Here is a 26,226-nt window from a genome sequence, read left to right on the forward strand (position 1 = left end):
CATCGGAAGTCATGTGATTTCAAAATAAAGTGTGTGACACCGAGAATATCGAGAAACAAATGCACCACTTAGGTTGCCTAAACAGAATTCATCTCTGCTAAACATTTTTTTCCAGATTAGTTTCTTCAGATTACAAGTGCAATATTATAATGAGGCCACAAGTAATTTTTTTCTGGTTTAAAATAAGCCTTTGAGGGTTGACTCGCCCTATTGGTCCACATACAGTTAAGGCCAAGTGTCTTTTCTTTTTTTTCTTTTTGCCATTTCATTAATTAAAATGTATTTTAAACCTGTATAAAAATATTTTTGGAGTAAATCATTTAAAAAATATATACATAAATGAAAAATCCTCCATATACATATATGAGGGAAAGAGAGAGAGAGAGAGAGAGAGAAACATAGAATACATTACCACCATGACCATGATTTACTTGCAGTGTTTCTCTTTAATCTGAAGACATACTTTATATGAAGATTTTGGAAGTGGCTGATCATTGGAACTGTGGCTGGATGACAGTCTCTTGTATAATTTTATGTAAATACCATGATAGTGTGCTGTTTAAATCTAATATTTATTATTATTTATTTGTATTGTTGTGGTGTGTTTTATGGTATAGCACCTTTGTTTTGAATATGCTATAACCATAAAATTTGTTTACATACTTATTTTATTTGCCAAAAAAAAACTTGTTTTTGTTAAAAGTTGCAAACATATGAGCACAAATATTTTCAAGCGAAAGCTGTAAATTCAAACATTATTTATGGAAAACAAAAAAAGGACTTTTTTGTTATGCATTTCATTATTTAATTGTTTTAAAGATCTCACATGAGCTGTTTGCTCAATAAAGTGTGTAATTTAATTCAAGCAGTCTCCTTCAGCTCTATGATCTCTGTGAAACTCTGCTTGGCGTTATATATACGTCATCGCCTGTCCTCGCAGTCTTATTGTGAAAATCTTGACCGGATGTGCAGGGTCGTCTGCTTATAACTGACACGGCTATTTCAGTCAGTTGATCCATGGTGCCGCTGCTGAGCAGAAAAACGGCGAAAAGATTTGTAAATTGGTACCACTGGGACCAGTAACGCTTCATTAGATCATAAATCCTCAATAGGACCAGTTTAAGGTAAGTTTACATAGATACTTTTATGTTGTGCTCTATTACTAACTTACATTTACTAACTGAAGGGGCTGTGGCTTATTCGCTAATGTTGGAGCTAACTGAGGGCTAACTTTATTAATTCGCACTTGAAGGAAGTTGGCTTTACAAACACGAGAACCGGTATTTAGTCGTGGGAAAGGTCAGATAATGGTAGCGCTAAAGTGGTTTCAGGTGTGTCATGGACTGTAAAAGTGAAGTTGAACTAGTTCACCACTGACTATTATCACGGTTGCAGTAACTTGGATATTCCGGGGACCTGTAGTAAGACTTAAGCCAGCACAGTTAAGTGGTAATGTACTAAATGTCACCGTGATTTATGTGGGATTTGATGTTATTGTTATAAAGCAGAGTCGGTCAGCTGCTTTAAGCTGTTTCACCTCAACTGTTCTCACGTTTTTGTAATGCGAGTTTGGAGCTGAAGTGGTAAAGGGCGGGGCAGGTTTCGCAAGTAAAGATAACCTCCTAGCTTGCACGCTGTGCTCGCAGCATTACATAATTTTAACATTTTCAGTGGAAACTAATAGATTGGTATGTTTGTCTGAGCTCTGACACATGCCCTCTTGATCTGCTCTGCTCAGTTTGCTGCAGTGTCATCTGGCTGCCAAGTTCTGCCCTCCTCAACTCCTGTGCTGCACATATCCCGACAGTCTGTGTCTATATTGCTCAGAGCTTTGGGGACTGACTATAACAAAACACCTAATGGTCATGACATTAACCATGAATGAGTGGAAGTTATCAGTCATCATGTAGCAGGAGAATTTAGAGATGGATACTAAGGCGGAGATTTGAGGTCCTTGTGTTTTGTATGTGTAGTTTTGTTGTCAGGGTAAAGCAGTAGTGAAAATGCACCTGGTTCCTTTTTTTATGGGGGGGGGAAGACATCCAAAATGATTGGACCTTCACATAACCAAGCTAAACTTAGAATGGGTGTTCCAATTCAGGCTGAGGACACTTCACTGCATTTTGAGGTACTGTTGTTGGTGTATTCCCACGAAGAAGTTAAATGACTATGGGCCTGCAACACTTGATGAGACTATCTTTACTAGAACTAGAATAAATAAATAATTTGCTACTGAGTTCATCTCATAACCAAACTCCCCCGTGTTTTCACAGTCTCTTACTCTTGTGCTCCTCGACATCATGATGGGTGTTTTGTGCAGCTGTTTTTCCTCTAAATAAGAAGTTTTGGTGGCCACCAAATATATTTGGGCTTTCCAGGGTTGGTTAAAGAAAAGTAACTTTATTTTTTCTCTAAGTAGCATTTGCATTTACTTGGGCATAAAATCTGTGCCCAAGAGGACTTTTACATTGGTGTTTTTTGACTGAAGGCTTTCTTTTGGTCCTCTTGACTCAAGCAGTGAATGTAAATATTGTGTTCGTAACTGGTAGATAATTGAGTTTTAAATTGAATTAATTGCCCAGACCTAATTCAGTTCAACATAATCCTTATTTATTTTAGATTAGGACTTCTTATTACAGTTTAACAAAAGAGTTCTTTCTGTCTCCCTTTATACCAGCCTTCTTCTCTTTAGCTTCCCCTTGGAAACAGAAGATTTGGGGCTTCTATGAACACCTGGATGGTGCCTGAAATTACCGTATTAGTGCTATCCACTCTCTGACGTGATGTATAGGAAGAAGCAGGAAAAACAACCCACTGCATGAGCATTTGCCATTATAACAGTTAGGGGTGTGCGATATGACCAAAATCTCATATCCCGATATAAGAATTCTATCGTCCCGATAACGATATAAATCACAAAAATGTAACACTTTCTGTAAATTCTGTGAATCTCGGGCAGCTCGACTTATGGAAGTGTTTCCAGCTGTGCGTCATGTAGCTGGAATCAAGTGTTTTAACAGATGCATGAAATTATAAATTTTTAGACATAAGTTGTAACAGCTGCCGTTTTTGTTTGTTTTTGTTTTTTGTGAGTATTTATTACACAGCGTGCTGCGGGGAAAAGCCTCTAAGGTTTGAGTCTAAGGTTTTGTTTTTTGTTTTACTTCTCATCCGTAAATCTGCTCTTTCACGTGATTCAGTTTATTTTGAAAAGTCTCAACAGGATCTTGAGCTTTATTGTGAAAGGTTTATGTGGAACATAAACAAGCGGACACGTGATGGTGTTACCTTCGTTGTTGCTAACCACAACGCATAAAAACAGACGCTTGTCCATCCATAGTGTGGTTATATAAAATATAAGAGAAAGAGAGAAGTTTAAGAAATTAATATAGCCACTAGAATGACCATCAAAACGATGAGAAAATATTGCCATAAACAGTTTATTTTCCGACACCACGAAACAAACGTAAAATGAAATGATAGCTGTTTTTATATTGTCATCCGATATATATTGTTATATCAACAACACTAATAACAGTATGTAAAGTACAAAAAATAAGTATTGCTTCTTTTATGCCAATCCACTTTTATAAACAAAAATAAGGATAAGAAATTGATTTGTAACAGTTGGTAGATTACTTGTTTGCGGTTCTTTGCTGTAGGGCTGCCACGATTAGTCGACTAGTCACGATTACGTCAACTATCAAAATCGTAGACGACTGATTTAATAGTCGACGCGTCATTTGAAGCTTTGTAAGATCACAAAAGACGCAGGAATAAGTAGTAGGATTTAAGAGTGTAATAACGGACTGAAACAGAAGATGGCAGCACTGCATATACAAGGATGCCAGCTGCCGTTAAACCCCGAAGAAGAAGAAGAAGCGGTGTCCCAGAATTCATAGCGCAGCCCAGCTCAGTTTCCAACAATGGCGGCAGCTAGTTAGTTTTAATATTACTCTTATTATTCTTTCTGGGTCACAAAATAAACGTTTAACGTATATTTAGGCGAGAATGTAGCTGTGTAAACCTCAAATATCTGCTCAGTTTACCAAGACACCACATTTTCAAAAGCGCTCCGACGTTTTCTGAGACGTCTGTTACCCACTAGCTCGATAGCTAGCCGGGGGCAAGGCTCACTAGAGCCCGTGAGAACACTGGACTCCCGGCAAATCGTTTTCAAACCCACTGCCGTCTGTCGCTACTCAGGTTAAACATATATAAGTCACTTAGATAACTTAAAAATGTTATTGTTTGGCTTTTTTTAGTATTTTATTTGTTCCTGAGTAAATCGGTTTGGCTGAGAAATCAAGTTATAGTTTTTACACAGCTGAATAAATGTCAAGCAGAAAACTGATTATCAAAAGTGTGAGATGCTGGAGAATATACTCCGGTGTCCCGTTATATTTTAGATAGCATGGAGTTTATTAAACTTCACCGAAACAATCTGTAAATTTCATTAAAATTTATTAAACTAATCTTGTCTTTATTTTTAGTTGGCACATACCTTACGCACTTAAAGCTGTAAGCTAATGATAGTTCTATAAGGGCAGATGAATGCTTGTGCAGTAAGCTGTACGTTTTACGTCCAATGATCTGATTAGTCGACTAATTGCAAAAATAATCGGTGACTAGTCGACTATCAAAATAATTGTTTGTGGCAGCCCTACTTTGCTGAAGACTTTGCATACTGCTCATAATGCAAGACTGGGGCTTCCACAGGAAAACATGCCTGGTGGTGATGTAACAATCTCCTCTTTCCCTTTCATGTAATACTGGATTTCCCTCCATTATGTTTCTCTCCATGCTGCTGGCATACAGAGTGGAAAGTGCCTGAAATTGTGGAACAAATGCCATTGTTTATCCTTGTCCACTGAGCAACAGGGGGACTGATCAGTGATGTCGAGGCTGGGTGTTGACGGACCAGCGGTTTCATTGTGTAGAGATCTGAGGCTTCTTAACTATAGTTAAGTTCTACCAGTGATGTCTGTAAGGGCCACAGATGCTGTTCTGGAAAGGCATATTCCTTTAAGAGCAGCTGTTGAGCTCATGTGAGGAAAGGAGGGCAGAGTTGACTGAGAGTGATAGATATTAAAGGTCATGGCCTGTGATTTTATTTATTTTTATTTTTTGGTGGATACTACTACTACTCCTGAGTGCACAAGTTTTTTTTTCTTTTTTTTCCCTCCTTCTTTAGCACAGTTGGTATTAAACAATGCCCTGCAGTGAAAGTGCAATATTGAAGGGATAGATCAGCTCAGCTGCACTCTCCACCACAGAGATTGCAGCTGCTTTGTACTACAATAAAGTAAAATGGAAACATGCAAAACCAAAAAAAAAATCACCCTTGCTCTGGTAAGTAACTTCCATGTGATTAGCTTTCAGCACATATTTCATTTTTTGCATTGTTTTGTGTATGTCATGTATGAAAATGGTTGAAGTTGCTCAAACATTTAGTCTACCCTCCACATAAAAAAGTATCATAGCTTCACAACTAATCAATTTCCTGGTTCTTTTACCTCTTATGGTTTGCAGTAAGGCTGCCACAAACGATTATTTTGATAGTCGACTAGTCACCGATTATTTTTTGCGACTAGTCGACTAATAAGATCATGCATCCATTGGACGTAAAACATACAGCTTATTGCACCAGCATGCGTCTGGATTTGTATAACTACCATTAGCTTACAGCTTGAAGTGTTTAATAAAGACAAGATGATAGTTTATTAAACTTTTAATAAAATTTGCAGATTGTCTCAGTGGAGTTTAATAAACTCAGCCGTCTGCTCCTTGCTATCTAAAATATAACAGGACACTGGAGTAAATTCTCGACCATCTCACAGTTCCGTTTAATCAGTTTTCTGTTTGATGTTTATTCAGCTGTGGGAAAACTATAACTTTAATCTCAGCAAGACCGATTTACTCAGGAACAAATAAAACGCTAAAAAAAAAGCCAAACAATAACAGTTTTAAGTTATCTAAGTCACTGATATATCATGTTTAACCTGAGTAGCGAAAGTCCGCGGGGGGTTTGAAAACGATTTGCCGAGAGTCCGGTGTTCTCGCTGGCTCGAGTGACCACTTAAACCCCCCAGCTAGCTAGCCAGCTGGTGGGTAAGAGATTTCTCCGAAAACGTCAGAGCACTTTTGCAAATATGTGATGTCTTGATAAACCGATCAGATATTTGCACAGCTACATTCTCGCCTGAAAATATCTTAAAAGTTTATTTTGTGACCCAGAAAAAGTAATATTAGAACTAAGTAGCTGCCGCCATTGTTGGAAACTGGAATTGGCTGGGCCGCGCTATGATTCCTGGGATGGGTTGGGGGTTGAGCTACGCTGAGGAAATGAAGAACGCAGTTGGAGGCGTCTTCGAATTTGGGAAGCCTTCGTCACGCTGCTGTAACGTAATCGGCCTCCAAAGGATGCGGCCTGAATTTGGACACAGCTACGAAAACTGAGTTGCTTCTTCTACTTCAGGGTTTAATGGCAGCTGGCATCCTTGTACATGCAATGCTGGCATCTTCTGTTTCAGTCCGTTATTACACTCTTAAATCCTACTAACTCGTGCGTCTTTTAGGATCTTACAAGGCTTTAAACGACGCGCCGACTATTACATTTGTTGTCGACAATTTTGATAGTCAACGTAACCGTGATTAGTCGACTAATCGTGGCAGCCCAGTTTGCAGGCAGTTAAATATCTATCAATCCTGGAGTCATTAGTGGCCCATTCAAAAATTCTTGCAAATCTTATCTGAGGAAAAAATATAGCAAATGTGGATGTGCCTTTTCATTTCATTTTATAAGTTGTGGGTTCTTGCTTATACTGGCAGATATCCAGACTAACATGTATTTGTCAGGCAACAAAAACTGACACAGAAGTCATCAGCATACCTCCAATTACTGAATGCATTTAGATGGAGGCAGAATGAGATTATGTCACATGAATGGAGCAATATCTGTGTTTCACTATTAAATGTTTTACTGAAAATGGCCATCGTATCACAAATCCTCATCAAACCACTTGCTTTGTATCATCTGGTGTTCTGATTATGTTTCTCAACCACTGATATAAAGACTGCTTTAGGCATGTGTGCGCCTGTCGGCTGTATATATGTGCTCATTTCTGTGGTGCGTACGTCCTGTTGTTTCCTGCTTTTCTGCTTCATTCATTATTATCTGTGACAGTCTGCAGGGCACTCTGAGGAACATAAACATGCAATGAGAAGTCTGTCTATTGATAGCTTATGGAAAGGAATATGCCCTTGGTAAAGGGTGTGTTTTGCTTAGCAGTCTTTCCCACCATTTGCAGAAGTCACTGGGAGCTCGTGTCTTTTTACAGACGTGACTCAGGCTTTCTCACTTCTTGCCAGCATACTACAGTAAGTGTTCATGTGCTTTTAATAAAATGGTCATCTTTTGCCATTCATCAGCACTGGTCGATGTCCTGTTTTTGAGGGAATGCACAGCATTTATCAGTTATCCCTGTGTCCTACATAATGACAAAATGTCACATTTTGACATTATGTTATGCCCAATGCGGAGAAATTATAAATCAGCACAGCTGGAAACTAATGAGATTATCATGGAAAGCCCCATGAAGGAAAGCAAATCCAGCTATAATAAAGACTAAAAATGTTGAACACAGTAATAGATGAGTCTTTTTTTTTTTTCTTCCTCTTCTTCTTCCTCCTCCTAATAATTATACATATATGCCTAAAGATATGTGGTAGTCTGTGAATACATCCTTGAACCTTTACAACCTTAGAACTGTTACAACAGCAGCTAAAATAACAGTAAACTGTTTTAGAAGTTAATGTCATTCATATAAGAGTATTGAACAGACTTGAGCTCGCTTTATACTACTCATATCTATTTAAAACAATATGATTTTAAGGAAGATGATTTTATTATTATTATTTTCAATAACATCATATGCTCAACCTGTCCTGTTTTACTGTTTGTTTCAACACTTAAGCAGAGGTAAACTATACCTCATCAGGTCGTGCTCACCCTATTCGGAGTCTGCTTTTTAAACCATTCACAAAAGAAACCACTAATACTACTTTCCAAACAGACAGCCTGACAAGTGTATTACAAAGCAAGATTAATGGGTTAGCGAGTTATGTCAAGTCTTTCAGTGTAATGAAGGTGGTTCTGTTTTAACCTGGGAAGAGCGCCATAGCAACCTATGCTGACCACATAACCTTTTCCAGTGTAAAGTCTGCTGTAATTTCCACTTTATCTGACTCAGACTTCAGTAACATTCAGCTTATTATAGAATTATGATTATTAATATAAGATCTCCAGCCTGCAAAACTGTAGCACCAAAGGAATCTGTTGTAAAGTTATCATAGTGCAAACTGTGCATCACATTGGCCTGGTTTTTCTTGCATACAGAACTATTGGTACCAAACCCTCCCAATGCATCCTCAAGCAAGGTTTTGGTCTTTCCTGAAAGCAAAATTAAATCAATAGGATTATATTTTCATTATGATGGGACTTGCTTTACTCAAGCATAAAATAAATTTTCTTTAACAAATAGCCCAAAAAAGACAATGCATAGATTTCAATTAAAGTTAAAGACTTATTGCCCTAGTTATCTACTTGTGTACATAAACACGCACCAGAGAGTTCTTTGAACCTGGAAAAACGATGCTGGAATTTTTATTTTTTTTATTTATTTTTTTTCTCCATTCAAAGATTCTTGATTTTATGCAGCATCTTCTGTGTTGGTATATTTGCCCCTTTCTTTGGAAGTATGCAGTATCGTTCAGTGTAGAACTTGAGTCTTTGATGTGGCAAAAAAGGGAAATGATGTGTCAAACTCACCCTTTCATGTGGGCACTTGGAGAGCCAGGGTTGGCAAAGAAAGTTGATAACCGCTATCAAGATACTGTTATCTGTTTGGGGTTTTGTCAGTCCAGCTAACTCGAAGAAAGCCTGGCTGTGTTGAACTCAATTCGTAGAACAGCTCTTTGGTGTGTTTTTTGCAAAATGGGTTCGAGTAGTGACAGTGTGGGAATTTACTTAACATGCCATGGCTCAGTCAGGCACTGAGGAATGTATTTGTTCACTTCTATCTTAAGGCTATTGTCAGCAATTAAATTCCACTGTGGTTAGTACATACACTTATCAGACTTCAGTGATTATGCAATTTCTAAGCCTGTAATCTAAGGCAGTCTATAGTCTTGATTAAATCATACATTTAGAAAGACACTTGTCATTTTTATTCAATTCAAATTTAAACGATAAACACTCTTGACTTTAGTTTCCGCATATTTAAGTGTTGTTGTTTTTTTTTGCTTGGGCATAGCAGCATAGTGTTGAAATTTCCAGCGTTCTCCTACAGTGACAGACTGAGTGGACTTCAGACCCCAGCTTAGTCAACACCATTGTTTACAGTTCTGGCTCAAGCTGTGTTCAATTGTTTAGCACAGTCCACACAATGTCCTTCAGAGCCAAGGGTGTGCAGAGGTTTTCCTATATAGGAATTCAGTCTTTGTGGCGATTTAAGTTTCTTTTAAGTGTGTAACAGATTGTCCTATTCATCCTTGTTTATTTTGAATGTAGCTACTAGAACAATCACCTGCTCAAACTAGGGCTGCTCAATTAATCGAATTTTAATCACGATTACATCTGGGCTTTCAACGATCATTAAAAATGACTGAGCCGATTATTAGCCCCTCCCTCATGCTTTACACTCGCGCTGCTCCATGTGGCAAATCAAGCGCACTGCTCTGCATTTCGAACACGCGTCACAACAAGAGGACCCGAGGGAAACTCGGAAAGCTAAGCAGAAGTTATTTGGAGAGGAGTGGACTGCCGTTGGTTGAAAAGAGAGGTAAAAAAAAAAAAACTTAAGTGGTGTGGAAACATTATGGCTTCGCGGAGTCAGACGTGGATCAAGTAGACACAGTGTGTAAACTTTGCTATGGTGTCGTAGCTGCACCACAGAGCAACACTGCAAAGTTCACATTTTTCATTTATTTCTTATATTGCAAACATTTGCACTGTTATCAGTATTTGCACACCATTTTATATTATTTTTTTAAAGTCATTATTCAATCCGGTTGTTCAGTGATGACGCGACGAATCCTACTTCCGGGTCTAAAGTAGTCTGCGTTTAATATGGCTTTTGTGTTGTTAACATGTTTAATGTTATGTATTTTCTTCTATTTGATCTCAAAAAGCTCCTAAAACAGTCAGTGATCCCTGTTGACCTCCTCGGCTTTTATTACCGCTAATCATTTATTTAAGCTCAGTTTTTAAAACCTTAGGATGTAACTACAGTCCAGCCCATGCAGCAGTATATGAATGACTAACCTCGTATTGTGGATGGATTATCTCAGTTGTTCTCCTGGCTGAAGTTTGGTCCTTTTACAGCATCCTGCCATGCGATTACATTTGTTCCTGACCACCGAGAACACTCACGTTAACTTTTATCGAGTGGAAAAAAAGGTTAGCTTGTTTATATTATGCTAACATAGCTGTGTCGCTAGCGGTCACGTAGCACATCATTATATACCAGCTAGCCCAACTTCAGTAACCCTACAAACGTCACTGCTGTTTAGTTTTCTGTCTTCATTTATGTTGGAAGTGATAACAGAGCTGTACGTTTTAATTTGTTTCCAAAACCCCGCAGTCAGGGACATGCTATATTGTATTTAGATAGAAGCTAGCGAGTTAACATCCTGCTAACTTCTAACTCCGTTAAATGTCATAAATTCCGTTTTCTTGGATGCCTGGATGTTAAACTCAGTTGTTACACCTGGTAGAGCAGAACACTAATCATTTTATTAAAGATGAAAGACTTTAGACAGTTTTTCAACTCTCAGTAATGCCACAGTGATCGTTTGATATATGGACCCGCAGCGGAGTTTAGACCCAGACACTGCTAGTGACGTCGGACTGAACAACCGGATACATTGTTATTGTTAAACCTTTAAAGCCCGTCAGAGCAGCATGCTCGTTTTGTGTAACTATTTTTAAATCCCTGTAGAACCTGAACGCTAAGCTAGCACAATAAATTTTTTTCCATATGAAACCAGAGGAGTTGTACTTACTTCTTATGCCATCAGCTTGTCCTCGGTCACGGTTTCCTTCCACATATAGCTTTGCAAAAATTGCATAAAAAGAGCTTGCAGGAACAAAAACATAATATTCCAGAAACACGCTTCCGATCATGAACTTCCCACATTGAACAAGACGTCAACACGAACTATCGCAAGTGACGTCGTTTTTGCGGAAAATGTAGTTTTTTACTTGTAGGCCTTAGAACTCGAATTGCACTGCTGGAAATAGTTTATTTTGATGCACATGCACATTCTTTGCAAATTTGCATCATAGGATTGTTTTTTTGTTTTTCCTGCAGTATATAAAAATTGCTGTATCTCCAAAAATAAAACTATGAAGACACTCAAAATAAATTTCCTGTTGTTGTTGTAAACTATTTTTTGCAACTTTTTTGTATTTAAAGTTTTGAGGGATAAACCTCTTAAATTTCTCCAAGTAGAAATATATGTAAAAACAAAAACGATTTTCAATTTTTTTGTAGTTTATTGCACTTTTTTGCAATTAATGTAGTTACTATGGACTTAATGCATACACATTTTTAAAATATGGGCTATAACAGTTGTATTGATGTATAGCAACTTGAAATGCTCCCACAAATGGCACTACAGCATGTAAAAAAAAAATAATATAAGCTCTGGCGGACGAAATAAATATCGTCAAATAATCGTGATCTCAATTTCAGTGAAAATAATCGTGATTATCATTTTTGCCATAATCGAGCAGCCCTAGCTCAAACATATTTGTATCCTGAGAATATAAGTATGTAGTTTAAACTGAGTTTTCATATCCCCAAGCACATGAACACATCTCAAAATGTTGATGTTTATGTATCTTGTAAAGGCAAAGTCATATTCTCAGTTTCATCCCCTCCCATGAGTAGCAAAACAGAAATGTGTATGTGTATTACTACGGTTGTTATTGGTTTACTCATATTAGGTCATTATGATGTTATTAGAGGTTTCTGTTGAATTTTCTTGCTGGTTTCAAATGTCCTTGCCCCTTGACATCACCTTTGTTTTTGTTTGGGCGTTTTTGTTTTGTTTGTTTTTTTTCTCTTCCTGTCACCCACACAAGTAGCTTGTGTTGTGTAGTCCACTGTTTGAAACGGCTGGTAGGAGGGATAGGACAACAGGATTGCACATGCCCCTTAATTCTTGGAAATTGGCTCTAATTAATTTTGTTATGAAGAGGTATCTGTTTGAAGTTTAATGATCACATGCTCATCATTTACATTCTTCTGGCTTGTCTCTTTTGAGATTTTGATCATCTATACCTCTTACATGATTTCTTATGAAGGATGGTCTACAAAGAAAATTGTGAATTTTGCACTATACGGTCACGTCTAATCAGTCAAGTCAGTTATGTTAGAGCTCAAGGTTAGTTCCCCTTCTCCACCCATCATTGGTTCAAAAGTGTATGATGACTGAACAGGGTGTGTGGTGTTTGTTAACTTAAAAGGGACCCATTTTGCTCATTTTTGACTCAGTATTGTTGTTTTCTCTGATTCTCTATATAGTGTGTAGCTTACATGCACAAATAATGAAATTGAAATGGTGCTCTTATTTAGAGAAGTAACCCGTTTAACAACAATAAACTGAGTCAGGAATGGTGTTATAACTGGACTAACTTTTTGATGCAGACAAAATGCTCCACAACTACAGCTTATTAAAGCTGTCATTTATGAGAAAATTAAAGTTCACCCCTTTTTTTTTTCTTTTTTTTTCTTAAAAAGAAAAAATGTATAGAAATGGTGGCACACCATCTGTTGTTGCATAGTTTCTTCTGAGTGTGTGTATTGGCTGTTAGACCGACATAACTTCACAGTTTAAGAGAAAATTGTTCATTTGCCTCCCTGGCCTGTGGACACCACAATACTACCCTCTGTCCAAGTCCTGCCCTGGAGGCCATGGGCCACTGACCATTGATGAACAGACCCACAGAGCAGTGGGCCTCATCTTCTCACTGTCTCGCACAGCTGAAAGGGGCCCAGTGTGTTCATACTTGGCACTAAATTGAATCTTGTGTGATCCAGTCGGAAGTGGACAGCTCTCAATTGGGGGTGAGAATTGTTAGATTTATAAGTTGATTTTTTTTTTTTTTTTTTTTTTTTTAAAGTAAAAGTGACTACTGGAGGAGTTTTACAAGACTTTGATAAAACTGCTAAACTCACTGTGGGTGTGAATGCATCTAAAAGTGTGTAGTTTTGTTTTTTAAGTTACAGATCTTAAAAAAAATAGAGGTAGAACATGAACGCTTTAATTTGCTATGTTTTTATTGAAGCCACATTTGACTTTACTACCTCAGCATCTGAGCATTATTAAAAACTTCAAATTACTTCTGCTCTAAGTGTAGCTGAGCACAGAATTTGCTGGGTGAAAGTTCAAATACACTTTGAAGTGCCCATTTGAGAAACATTTGCATCCTGTTGATACTTGCAAACTGTCAGCTGACATCGGTTAGATTCAACTCTGATCTGAAAATGTATATGAGATACTAGAATGAAAAGGGCCTCCAAGTTGATGAGGATGAGAGGAAGGAGAGGAGTGGGAAATTTAGCAGAGAGGAGTGAAGGGAAGAATAAACTGCCTGTTTTTTGAGGCTTTTGAGTTTGAAATGCTGGATGCGAGGACTCAAGGAGTAACAGAGCAAAGACTGTCGTACTAGTCTGGAGGAAACGGAAGCTGCCCGCTGTGCGCCTCTTGATGGTTTCTTTTTCTGCGATAATAGAGACTCAGTGTTCTGTGAGTAGCCGCTGTGGTTTCAACTTGTCATATGTGCTGGTGGGGGCGTGGGGGACCCACCTGCTGGCCAAGATTATCGAACCAGATCACACACTCTGCATCTGTCTGAACTGCTCTTCTGAACCTTTTATCTTTCACATCTTATCTGCGTCTGAACACAGCTGTAGTCTCTGTGGAATTTTGTGACAGAACAGTGATGTTGACTAAATGCTGTTTTCTTGGTGGTTTTGTAATGCATGGAGGGAAGACAAATTTGAGTGTTTAAAATGTTTCCCTTCCTCCTTTTGGTTTATGAACATCAGCTTGTCTCCCCCCCACACATTTGTGAAACAGAAAGTTACTGTAATAACATGTGAACTAGACTGATTGTAAAAAGCCTTGGACCTTTTTAAATGGAGTGTGGTTTGTGCTCATAACATGGATATTCTGACTTTTAATTTTTGCATGCGTTTTCTCTAGGACCCACACACTAAGTGTAGCTTTGGGCAGCAGCCATGTCAGGCACCTATGATGACTCCATGATTGATGTCTCCAGTGACAGCTTCTGGGAGGTGAGATGCATTAAATCTTTCCTCTGTTCTACAGTTTGTAACTTGGTTATTTACACTTTTTTTTTTTTTTTTTTAAATGGCTCAACTCAAGCAAACGATTGAGGATCAATTATAATATAATTATGCTCTAAATCATTCTTGGGAGGGGTGTAACTGCTCTCCAAAAGAAAGCCCTTTAATAGAAAACAAGCACTGTAGTTTGTGTGGGTTTTTTCTTTCTTTCTGTATATCCATCAAGTTTTATTTTCTGGTTTGCAGGTTGGAAACTACAAGCGCACCGTGAAACGGATAGACGATGGTAGTCGGCTCTGCACAGATCTCATGAACTGCATTCATGAGCGGGCGCGTATTGAAAAGGCCTACGCACAGCAGCTCACAGAATGGGGGAAGCGCTGGCGGCAACTTGTAGAGAAAGGTAAGATTAAATTGTACATAGTTAATTTTTTTTTATATACATAAAGATTTTGCTTTGTCTTAAGTAAATTGAGTGTAGTTTGTACTGTGCCGGTTCAGTTGCCTAAAGGCTCTTTGGGTGAAAAACCTACAATAAATTATAATTATTGTAGCATCTTAATCTTTCTAATATATTTATCACCCAGAACAATGTGCTGATTCATCATCAACAATGGGAAATTTGAGCTCAAGTTGAATCGAAGCGTGAATTTTCTCAATAACTCTGCCGTCAGGACCTCAATATGGCACGCTGGAGCGAGCGTGGGCTGCTCTGTGTACTGAGGCAGAGAAGGTGAGCGAGCTTCACATGGAGGTGAAAGCAGCATTGATGGGAGAAGACTATGAGAAGCTGAAGAACTGGCAGAGAGAGTCCTTCCACAAACAGATGATCGGTGGCTTCAAAGAGACTAAAGAGACTGAAGATGGCTTCCGCAAGGCTCAAAAACCCTGGGCCAAGAAACTCAAAGAGGTGTGAATTTCAAACTTCTCATGAGCTCAGGACATTTGATGTGAGTTAGGAAAAATGTAGTTTAGCTTTAATAAATCATGAGCAGCGTCAGCTTTACTCTAGAACTAAACATTTAGGTAAGGCTTCACATTTGAGGATTGCAAATCAAAATTGGGCTTTACAAATTTTAGTCTGGCACAAACATCACTTTGTTCTCATTTTAAATTTCATCCTCTGGTTGTATGGTCTGTAGCCTGAAAAGACAGGCTAACAAGCTACCAAACAAGGAATGTCACAAAAAGGAAATTTTAAGGGTGACTATCTCAAGAGGTGGAAGTACTTAATTACTCAATTTTAAAAACTGCTATATTTATCACAAGATCTCAGCAGTCAGAGAACGTCATTTCTCTTGTGAAGTTCATTTTTAACTTTTTGGTTTTTATATGCAACCATGGTTGCATGTCAGATGACCAAAAACAGGGTGTTAACACACCTTTGTTGCTGAGGAAGGACAGTCTTTCTTATGACTCATATGGCATTCAGCAGTATCCCTCTGGTAGTTTATTCAATTGTGCCTCTTTGAAGTTGGATAGGGCAGAGTAAAATTTCTCAACTTAAAGTGATGGCTATTATTTTGCTCATTTTCACTTTAATTTGTTAATGTCATTCACCTTCTATGGTCTGTGGGTCAAAAATGAAATGCACTCGGTGGATTTTGTTGTCTTAAAATTCAGTTGATAAAATCGAGCGAGTCCTTTTGTCTGTTTCAGGACTTTGGCTGCACAATTCTGATACAGTTAGCACATGTTGATAAACTGTTTGGTGCTTAGCAAGCTTTCCAGTTTTGCCATCTTATCTAAAGCAAGGAAGTCATTTATCATCTTGCTGATCACAGCTATAAATTTTACCCCTCAGTTCTCATGAATACATTTTACTGACTCAGTGGTAGTCATGGAAAGAAGAGCAAACAATGTCTTAAACAACACCAGAGCACAAGCACAGTTGTATCTGGTTAGTGTTGATTTTGAAGGTTACTGCCAGGCATAGGAAAGGAAATGGTGAGGGCACAGAGGGAGACTCCTTTGGTTGAAAATGAGGTCTATGTATTTCCTACTGCTACTTTTATTTTAGCCTGTTTACTTGTTGGAACCTTACCCCCCCCCTTCTTCCTGGGCATATTTATGACCGGGCATGTTGCAACCTTCAGGCTCCCACTACTTCCTGTGAGTATGATGTCACAGGGGATGGTGACATCCTGGCCTGTCATTGAGCAAAACTGTTTTGTGATGGAGATTTATTGATTGACCAGATGGGCAAGGACAAGCGATGAATGGCAGAGAGAAAATGGGGGGTAATTAACTGGCTAGCTGACATGGGGGAAGTGAGTATTGTGTCAGTATCGGACCTGCCTTCTAAACTGACTATGAAGTATTTTATTCATAGGCCCGAGCCTTCTTGTTTTGTTTTTGTGGACATTAAATATTTTTTTTTCTATTCAGAAAAGGGAAAACACACAAATGTCTGTTATAACTTAAAAATTAGGGCTGGCTCTTGTTGTTTTGAGCCATCTAGCGTAATGATTACAAATGACATTAAAAAGTTCAGCTTTTTCGGTGAACAAGTGCGGTCATCAGTTTCACATAAATGTGAAGGCAGCCACTTGAACATTTTGGAAAGCATAACAAATGTTGTTTGCTTACATACTTCACTGAAAGTTTTCACACAAATTAAGGCTGGGTAAAGAGGTGGTTATATCTTCAGATACCAGTGTTAACAATTCTTTCCACACTTCCTCACACTGTTTCAAGTTACCTGGTTACACACGACTTGTGTCATTTCCTTAATTTTACTTTAACCATCAAACCTGCAGGTAGAGACTTTGAAGAAGGCCTACCACACTGCTTGTAAAGAAGAGAAGCTTGCAGCCAGCAGGGAGACTAACAGCAAACTCGAGAGCAACAATAACCCTGAAGCCCAAAAGAAACTCCAGGAAAAGGTGGAAAAGTGTCAGCAAGAGGTCCAGAAGGTACAGTTTCCTGTGGCAAGAGACTAAGAGGGAGGCTTGTAACTGGGAAGACATTTTGTGTTGTGTCCCCCCCCCCCCCCCCCCCCTTAGCTGAATGTGGGAATCTGCGTGAGTTTTTGTTTGTTAAATGTGATTTATCATTTCTTCCCTTCTTACCTTTCAGACTAAAGAACGTTATGAGAAATCCATCGAGGAGCTGAACAAATTGACCCCTCAGTACATGGAAAACATGGAGCAAGTGTTCGAGCAGTGCCAGCAGTTTGAAGACAAGCGCATTCAATTTTTCAAAGAGGTGCTGCTGGAGGTTAAGCAGCACCTGGACCTCTCAACCAATCACAGGTCAGAAATGACATAACATCCCTTTCAGAAAGACACAGATGTGGGAGAAGTTGGAGCTTTGAATAGTTGCACTTTAAGTGTATCCCTTGCCCTTTGTCATTGTAGATATCAGGGAGTTTACCACACACTGGAAGACACAATCTCTGGCACCGATCCTGAAGAGGACCTAAAATGGTTCCGGTCCAATCATGGTCCTGGAATGCCAATGAACTGGCCCCAGTTTGAGGTAATGTACTAAAGACCACACTTATTTAATGCATGAGTGTAAATCGGCTAGGGGAAGGGTTGAGCTCTGAGAGCAATTGCTAGAGGTTTCCAAATAGTTTTTACATCTGAACCGGATGCTCTGTTTGACTCGTGTCACTCTGAAGAGTGGGTTGTTGTTCCAGACTTGATGAGATGATGATATACACTAATAGCTGTTATATATATTATTCAGTAGGGTAATTTAAGAATGAATTAAAGTACTTTAGGAAGCTTATCTTAAGAGCTGCGGGTACTCTTGAGGTGCAGCTGTAAGCACCACAGGTCAGAAATGGGGAAAACATCTGAATGAAAAAGTTTCAAGGGAAGTAAAGCATTTGGCCCAAGCAGGAGTTATAGCCTTCTGTCACTCTTGGCATTGAGACACCAGAGGTGGAAGTAGATCTGTCTGCGGGTAAAGCTGCATGCGCTTCCACTGATACAATTTAGTGTTTCTGAATACTCTTGCAGGCATAGTTGTTCCCGTGAGCCAACTTCTTCCACTTTCTGTCTGACTAGTGCTTATTTTTGGAAGTTTAGGTTGTTGGTTTTTGTTTTTTGTTTTTTGTCTTTTTTGGGGGGGGGGTTTAAAGAGGAATATATCTCCCCTTAGATTAAATTCTACACAACTGAGAACTGCTATCCATGGCACATTTAAGTAAACTGAATAAAACATCACTGTCTTCATTTCCCTGCAAGATGGAGATTTTTTTTTTTTTTTTTTTGGTTTATGCAACTGTTTCAGCAACATGGTTTAGGATTACATAGTGTTATCTGCATTAAACCTGTTGTACCCCTGCTTTCCTTTCTGCATATTTGACAGAATTTGGAATGGTCTCGTCATCGTCCCTCTAAGAGATGGTCCATTGTAGTGAGTTCTGCATGAGGGCTATTCTCTCACAGCAGCCACAGGGAGACTATTTATTCCCACTAACCCTCTCTCATTCTGTGTGTGCCTTTGACTCAAGTTGCCTTAGTGAAACTTAACTGAGACAAAACTTCATGTGGTATATGCAGACAATGTATGAATAATATCAGTGCCAGTCAAAGGTTCAAGCTTCCTGACATTTACTTTTCCTCGATATCAGAATTGCTGTAATTTATCTTTCGTCTTTCTAACTTTTGGACTCTGACCCGTCATTTCAGCCTCTGAGGCATTCCTGCAGTTCATGTGAACTCTGCAGTGTCACATGATACTGTGTCATGGAAGACTTTGGTTTTAAGTTATAAATCAGAGGGGTTAGAGAAACAATTGGAGCTCTGAGGTTATGCTTGCATCCATTTTAAGGAAGAATAAAATTATGTAATAACCTTCCTCTTTGGTTGAGGGGGAAAATTTGTTGGTGATGTTTCTTTCAATGGGATATGGATGCTGCATATGTCTGTATATCCTTGACACACTCAAATATAAACAGACATGTATGCACAGTTTTAAAATTGAGAATTAGTGGATCAGCTTGAGAAACGCTGAACTGATCAGGGACTCTGGGGCTGTGTGTTTAAGATGCTGTGCTTAAGTTCTCCCTGTACTAGCTGATGGGCTTGTTGATTCACGCTTTTCACTTGGCTAAGTTTGGCACAGTTGTACGGTTAATTTTTAATACGTAATTTTTTTAAATGTGTAACAGGAATGGTCCATAGACCTCAACCGAACCTTGAGCAGACGAGAAAAGAAGAAGCCATCAGAGGGCATCACATTGACGGGCATTAGTCCAGCTGGGTCAGACCAGCCTGTTCAGCCTGCCAAAACCAGCAACAGGTAGATGTCTGATAACTCATTGGTTCACTGTCTTTGTCAAACATGCAGAGAATAGAACATCTGATTTAATACACACATCTATCCAAACTCACCACATCAAAGACGCTGCTGCACCCTGTGCATGGCATCCTACTCTTAAGGAATGGCTGTAAACTTTGCATGAGGGAAGCTCCAGGAATGATGTTCAGTTGTGCAGCCGTCCCCATGGGAACAGTAAACATTTTGATACAGATTGTTGGGATAAAGTTATCGTCAAGAGACTAAGTCTGCTGGTGCATACCTGAAAGCATGCCAAAAGTACTGTGAAAATACAACCCACGCACATGCTTTATAGGCATTCATATTGGTAGTGACAAGTTGAAAAAAGGGTCGATTAATCGGACATCTGTACTTAAAGCAAGTGGGCTAAGATGTTATGTCAACTAATACTGTAATTAACAGACTCATTTTAAGATTTAAGCAAAATATCGACACAAACCCTCTTTCAGTTTATAGTAAGGGAGTTAATCCTCCATTGATCTAATAAAATACATAAGGGATTTAAGGCTTCTATCAAAGTTAAATGGCTGGCGGTTTTTAATAACATGAAGGAGTCTTTCTAAAGCGATAAGATGGGAATGTAGTTGTCCCCAGACATCTGTTAACTGTGTCGTGGCAACAGTACTGTGGACTTGACAAGTCATGGAAATGATGACAAAAGACTAATTTAGATACGCTCTATAAAAACTTGGTTAAATGATTTGTGTGTGTGTGTGTGTGATTGGTTTTTATGGGCCTGTGTGTTTTGGGAGGCCTCAACTCTTCACATTCCTTTGTAGCTTTGTAATCTCTCAATTTAATGTGCAAACACCTGCTGTTTGCTCTTAACAAGCAGGAAGATGTGTGCATTTAAAACTTGTGGAGGAGTGTGTAGAGGAGCCGATTGAGGGAATGCCAAGCATGGAAAGTATTTGGCCTCTGACCACTACCATTGCACTTGCTGCCACTCCCCCGTATATGCTGCTTATTGTTGGTTCTTTTTGAACATCAGTGAGTATGGGTACTTGTTTCAAGTCTGATCCCTATCTGTAGTCACAACTTGGATAATGGTGAAACTTGTTTTTGAGTCGGTGTCAGATTTGTCTTTTCTTTCCCTTTGTTGTTGGGTTTTTTGTTTGTTTTTTTTTGTTTTTTTCCTCTTTGTCCTTGATTTGAAGTGTCAGACATGAATCAAACAGATTTTAAAACTCTTAGAGCTTGCTTGGAGCAATGTCAAGTCTTTTAATTCATGATTATGAGGTCAACTTTGGATGGTTTCAGTCAGCTAAGTTACACTGTACCAGACTCCCACTGCAGAAGTGTTTGCTGTAATAATGCCACAGGCTTAACTCGGAGAGCATAGCATGACTATGCAAACAAAGGCGTTCACATTTCTGTACTTGGGGCCAACTGATAACTGCTTCTGTAAATGTTTCTATAAACAGGGAGTAGGAGTCTTGTTTCCTCTGATACAGGCCTTCTTCTGGTTTTTTGCTCCTTGAAACACAATCACAATAATAGGAAGTAAACAACCCTCATGTGACTTCTTCACAGGGTTTTTACACCTAAACAACCCACAGCTGGCAATTAAGGGCTCAGGGAGGGGCTCACTGATGTTTTTGATAGCTTTGTGATAATTATGACATGCAGCACTTATTAGTGAAAAACAAGTCTCACTAGAATGCTCTTTCTGTCTGTTTAGTTTCATGCTTTGTTGATGTCACTCTTTCATATAAATATGAAAATTACTGGGTCTTCCAGCTGTCCTTAAACCTACAGTTATAGCCCCACCTCTCTTGCTGTTGCTAAATGTGCAACAGAGGCAGAAATCTCTAACCTTCAGCTGACTAATTCTATGACCTGATTAAATTCTAAAATAACCTTTTGAGCTTGCCTGTGTTTCATCTAGACTCATACACTCTATTATCAGGCTTTAGAAAATGTAGCCCATGACGGGAAAACCGTCAGACGGCCCTGCTGAAAAAGCAGGTGCACAAGCGTATCTTTTTTTTTTTTTTTTTTTTTTTTTAAGATGGTGGAAAACATGATTCAGTGATGGGAAGTCTTACAGAAAAAGTTGCTTCTTGAGTGCTGTCAGTATTTTCCCATCTTTTTAAAAATAGAGTAAAGCCCACATTGTTGGAGGGACTTTGCACAGTCTTCTGTACAACTCTTTGCTCAATGACTTTTGTCTAACTCAGTTTTGAATATTTACTTCATTAGACGGTCTTTGACTATGCCTGGCCTTGTTTGGGGTTGGATACTTAAACTGATGTCTAAACTCATTTCAATCCAGAGAATGGCGTAAAAGATTCGAGTCTGACTGTAAGAGCTCATTATAGTTACATGCACACTACTGGAACCTGCTGGGAAATCCATGATGTTGTGCAAGACCAGCTTTGTTTTGTTTGGATTCTCACTGTTGGGTTGAGGGGTTTAGTGAAAGGCTGATAGGACAACTTTAACTTGTGTGATGTGCTGATGAACTTCAAGTTGTTACCTCACTGGACACATGTTCATTTGCCCAACCATTTTCTTACATGCTTATGAACTTAAATCCCATCCCAGCTGTCGCTGAGCGAGAAGCTCGGTACACCATGGATAGGCTGTCAGTCCATCACAGCAATAGCCCTTTAGTTTCCTTTTGGACTAAAATATCGAATGGGTCAATGATCCAATCTTCTTCTGCTTCCTGTTATGCATAACTTGGGGTTTGTTTGTTTTTTAAATCCCAGGTGTGACTCTGTATGCATGCTTGTCAACAATCTCTCACTGTGTCCCATGTTGTCAGCCTGACTGTACCAAAAGCTGCACCTGCGGGCACGAACCCGTTTGACGAAGATGACGATGAAGTGGGGGAGACTGCCGTGGAGCAGGAGATCACAGTCAACAACACCGTTGTGAATAAAGAGGAAATAAAAACGTTGGTGAACCGGAAACGCTCACCTGCAGCTTTTTCTGTTTCTACCTTTGCTATGTGGAGCGTCGTTGGTGTCGCGTCTCGTGCATTTTCCTTTTCTTGGTTTCTTCCCACTACTTTTTATTCTCTCCTTCCTCAGGTGTCATGTTGTGGCTCTGCATGGTCATTGAATGGCATTGCACACAAAGCCTGTGTCTTTTCTTCATCCCTAACAGTTTCATGTCTTGCAGAACGTTAAGTGTATGCGCATGGAGGCGCATGCTTCTGCTGTGGAAATGCATTGTTTCTCTCTTACAGTCAGATCTGGATATTTGAAATTGGTCTTTCTGTTTCCTTTTTTTTTTTTTTTTTTTTTTTTTTGTGCCAGCTGATAATTTAAAGGCTCTTTAAAACAAAATGAGTAAGTTTTGTGTATCAACTTTTATTCATTTGAATAACAGTTGTACCTAATGGGTGGAGGGATCCAAAAATAGCCTTGAAACCATAAACTGGTCTGACTGTAAATTATTCTTGTTGGTTTTGTTTTTTTCAGCTTTGCCTGCCAAGTTCCTTCTGATGTTTAGGTGGCTCCCTCTCCTGGTCAGAGTTAAACTCCAATCATGCGTTGACAATTGTGATTTGTCTTGCTTCATCTTGTTGTGCTTCGGTTTTTGTTTTTCTTACATGTCGCGTTGATGGTTTTTCTTTCTTTCTTTCTTTTTTTTTTTTTTTTTTGCTTTGCCCCCTATTATTTCTCTCTCGTCTCCATAGACTTCAAGTTCTTGTTGTCAGTGGCATATAAGCAATTTTGAAATCATTTATCCTGCGTCAACCAAATGCTTGCTTTTTAGTCTTGCAGTTGTTTAGACTGACCCAAAAGGAGTTTTTTTGTTTTTTGTTTTTCCCTGCATTTGGAGAGGCCTATTTTATGCTTTTGGGTTTCCACTGTACTGTATTTGTTTTATTCCCCCCCGCCCCCCCCCCTTTTTTTTTTCTTTTTTTTTTCTTTTTTTGCCCTAACCAAACTCTTTCCACCTGCCTTGACGGTTTTTCTTTGACTTGTGAGGCAAAATACCAGGGTTTTACTATGTGGTTGGTCTGTCTGTCCAGTGCAAGCAGTACGGAGAAGACTCCAGACTGGTCGGATGAGGACACAGGTGGTAACCCTTTCTCCACCAATGGTGAGGGTAATCCATTCGAGGAAGAGCCGGCCTCTCCTGTTGTATCTGTGCCTGTCAAAGCTCTCTACGACTATGAGGGACAGGAGCAGGATGAGCTGAGCTTCAAAGCAGGTACATGACTAAAAGGGGTCAGTTTGGCCTCAAGCAATCATTTGTGAAGGAGATTATGATTTCAGTAATGTACACCTATGACCTTAGGGTACATCTTAGAGTTGAACCTCCCTTTGTCTTCAGGGCTGCCTTAATTCTTCATGGCATTGATTCAACAAGGTGCTAGAAAGGGCCCTAAAAGATTTGAGTCCATATTGATATAGTTGCTGGAGATGCATACTTCCATGATGCAACTCTGTTTAACCACATCCTAAAGTTGCATCCCCATTATTAGATTGCGTTCTGGTGACCTTGGTTCTGCTCAAAAAAATTTAGCTGCATATTTGACGCTGATGCTGTAAACTGACTTGATTCTTTTTTTCTTTTCTTTTTCCCCCCCCTTTTTTTTAACCTTTAAAATTAAAATGACTTCTGTATATGTACGTAGATTAAGATTGATTAAGATTTCTCTCTCCCCATTTCCAGGTGATGAATTTACCAAAATAGGTGAAGAAGATGATCAGGGCTGGTGCAAAGGCAGGCTCAAGGATGGACAAACGGGCCTCTATCCTGCTAACTATGTGGAAGACATCCAGTAATGAATCGCCACAGATAGAAACGAATGTGTTTTATGAAACTTGACAGGCTCTTATTTTCAGCCCTCTTTTCCTTGTTTGTGATGACTGGATTGGAGTTGGTGGAAGACAGAAGAGAAGGGTTTGTAGAGCTTAGGAGGACCACTTTAGTCATTTCTTACCCGTGGACACTGTTGGAAACTAACTGCAAGTTTCCAGAAGATTTCAGGAAGATCCAAGAAGACTTGCTGTTGGTGTAAGATGTTACTTAGAATCCCATTTATGCTGTTACAGAAATAGCTATTCAAGTACATATTGGATAAGACTGAATGAAATGTGTGAATTTGGATCATTAAAAAAAAAAAAAAAAAAAATCACTGAGATTACGATCTTACAAATAGTCTTGCATGCGAAACACAGCCTTGATATGCAAGCCCGTTTTTAATTCACCAAGGGAATTGAACCTTTTTTATAACCAGTACTTGCATTTCTCCTGAAAGAATCCAGTCCATAGATGTTTTTTATTATTTGGCCTGAATTGTGAGATTCATGAACTTCATTTTAAATTAGTGTTTATATTCTCTCATTTCTTTCAGGGTTTTGATTTTTTCCCCATTCAGTTTGTAACCGTTGTGGTTGTTGTTAGTTTTTCAAAGGAATGGTAAAGGTCCTCAGTTACCTTTATTCATGGGTAGACTTCCTTTAGTGACTGCAGCTGAATGTATTTGTTTTTACTCATGGATTGTTCACTTTTACTGCGTCCACTGACCCCACTCCCTTTCTCACATACCTTTCTGATGATTGTAGATATTTTTCATGCAACACTGAAAGTTTCTCACTTGAATCTTCTAAGTTCAGTTCTCGATTCTTGTCACATGCCAGGTTATGGGAGAATATTTTGTTTGATTTAGATTTCATGTTCTAGCAATAAAAACACAATTGAATATTGTATTGCATATACATTAATATTAGAACAAATCAAACATTCTGATTGGATGATGTGCAGGAAATTCTTAATTTATGATGCCACAAGTGCTTCTGTTGTTCTGATGCTGAAATGTTGTGATGGAGAATCAGTTTGTACATTAACTGAATGTTTATGGCAAACGTTCATCGACCGTTACTGCTATATCTGTAAATATGATTTATATTTTCCCTTCAGAGGGCCATATGAGTTGCTTTGATCACAAAATGCTTTGTGAAAAATTAATTTTCTTTGGGACCTATGCCATTGCTATCACAGCCTTAATGCACAGTTTGCAAATATGAACTGCACATCGTTCACAAAGAGCATTCATTAAATAACTATTACTTTTGATGCCTTCAGGCTACAGCAGAGGAGGAAAAAGTTTTGTTTTGTACATCAGTGAGGAAAGATGTTTGAGTGTTGCTAGCAAAATGCAGTGACAGTTATACTTGCACAGAAAGGTTTGTAATTGTTGTCCCACATCACAATAAATGAATTTACTGGGAAAATATACAGATTTTCTTCTTATATTTTCACTGAATAACTTCAATGAATTGAAAGACACTCAGAACTGAGTCTGTTTCAATAGGTAACACAAACCGTTACAGATTTGATCACTATTGTGCTTTATTTATTAAAAGAAGTTTGACTGCATCTAACTCTTTTCTGTTGCTGTAATTTTTCTTTTAATATATAGTTTTTTGCTTTGAGGGGGTATATCCTTACAAGGCACCATATGACTGTAAAATAAGTTTTATGTTGTAGCCTTATGCTATTCTGCAAGACGAGGATTTAAACGATACAACAAAGTTGAACAAATGTCAACAAACTGGAATATGCAGTTGGATACTGTGATAAATCT

At 38.7% G+C, this 26,226-nt stretch overlaps 1 protein-coding gene across 6 annotated transcripts; it reads left to right on the forward strand.

The window, feature by feature from the left end:
• Positions 1 to 970: 970 nt before the first annotated feature.
• pacsin2 (protein kinase C and casein kinase substrate in neurons 2) lies at positions 971 to 26,023 on the forward strand. Of its 6 annotated transcripts, none has more exons than XM_080291796.1 (12): positions 971 to 1,124; positions 14,275 to 14,366; positions 14,625 to 14,781; positions 15,053 to 15,288; positions 17,138 to 17,293; positions 17,457 to 17,632; positions 17,738 to 17,858; positions 18,699 to 18,746; positions 19,504 to 19,634; positions 22,444 to 22,575; positions 23,662 to 23,843; positions 24,309 to 26,023. In XM_080291796.1, exons 2-12 carry the CDS (start codon positions 14,310 to 14,312, stop codon positions 24,419 to 24,421), a joined length of 1,509 nt encoding a protein of 502 aa, XP_080147922.1. In that variant the 5' UTR covers positions 971 to 1,124; positions 14,275 to 14,309; the 3' UTR covers positions 24,422 to 26,023. The 6 variants fall into 6 exon arrangements, with proteins under 6 accessions (XP_080147922.1, XP_080147924.1, XP_026002546.1 ...); XM_080291797.1 differs by lacking the exon at positions 971 to 1,124 and adding an exon at positions 9,704 to 9,842; XM_080291798.1 differs by lacking the exon at positions 22,444 to 22,575.
• Positions 26,024 to 26,226: the final 203 nt, after the last annotated feature.

The sequence above is a fragment of the Astatotilapia calliptera genome, chromosome 17, assembly GCF_964374335.1.
Source record: "Astatotilapia calliptera chromosome 17, fAstCal68.1, whole genome shotgun sequence".
NCBI lineage: Eukaryota > Metazoa > Chordata > Actinopteri > Cichliformes > Cichlidae > Astatotilapia > Astatotilapia calliptera.

Coding starts and splice junctions, on each gene's coding strand:
- pacsin2 (XM_080291796.1), top strand. CDS start 14,310: ATGTCAGGCACCTATGATGACTCCATGATTGATGTCTCCAGTGACAGC. Junction 15,289..17,137: donor GGGCCAAGAAACTCAAAGAG/GTGTGAATTTCA, acceptor TCAAACCTGCAG/GTAGAGACTTTGAAGAAGGC. Junction 17,633..17,737: donor GACCTCTCAACCAATCACAG/GTCAGAAATGAC, acceptor TTGTCATTGTAG/ATATCAGGGAGTTTACCACA.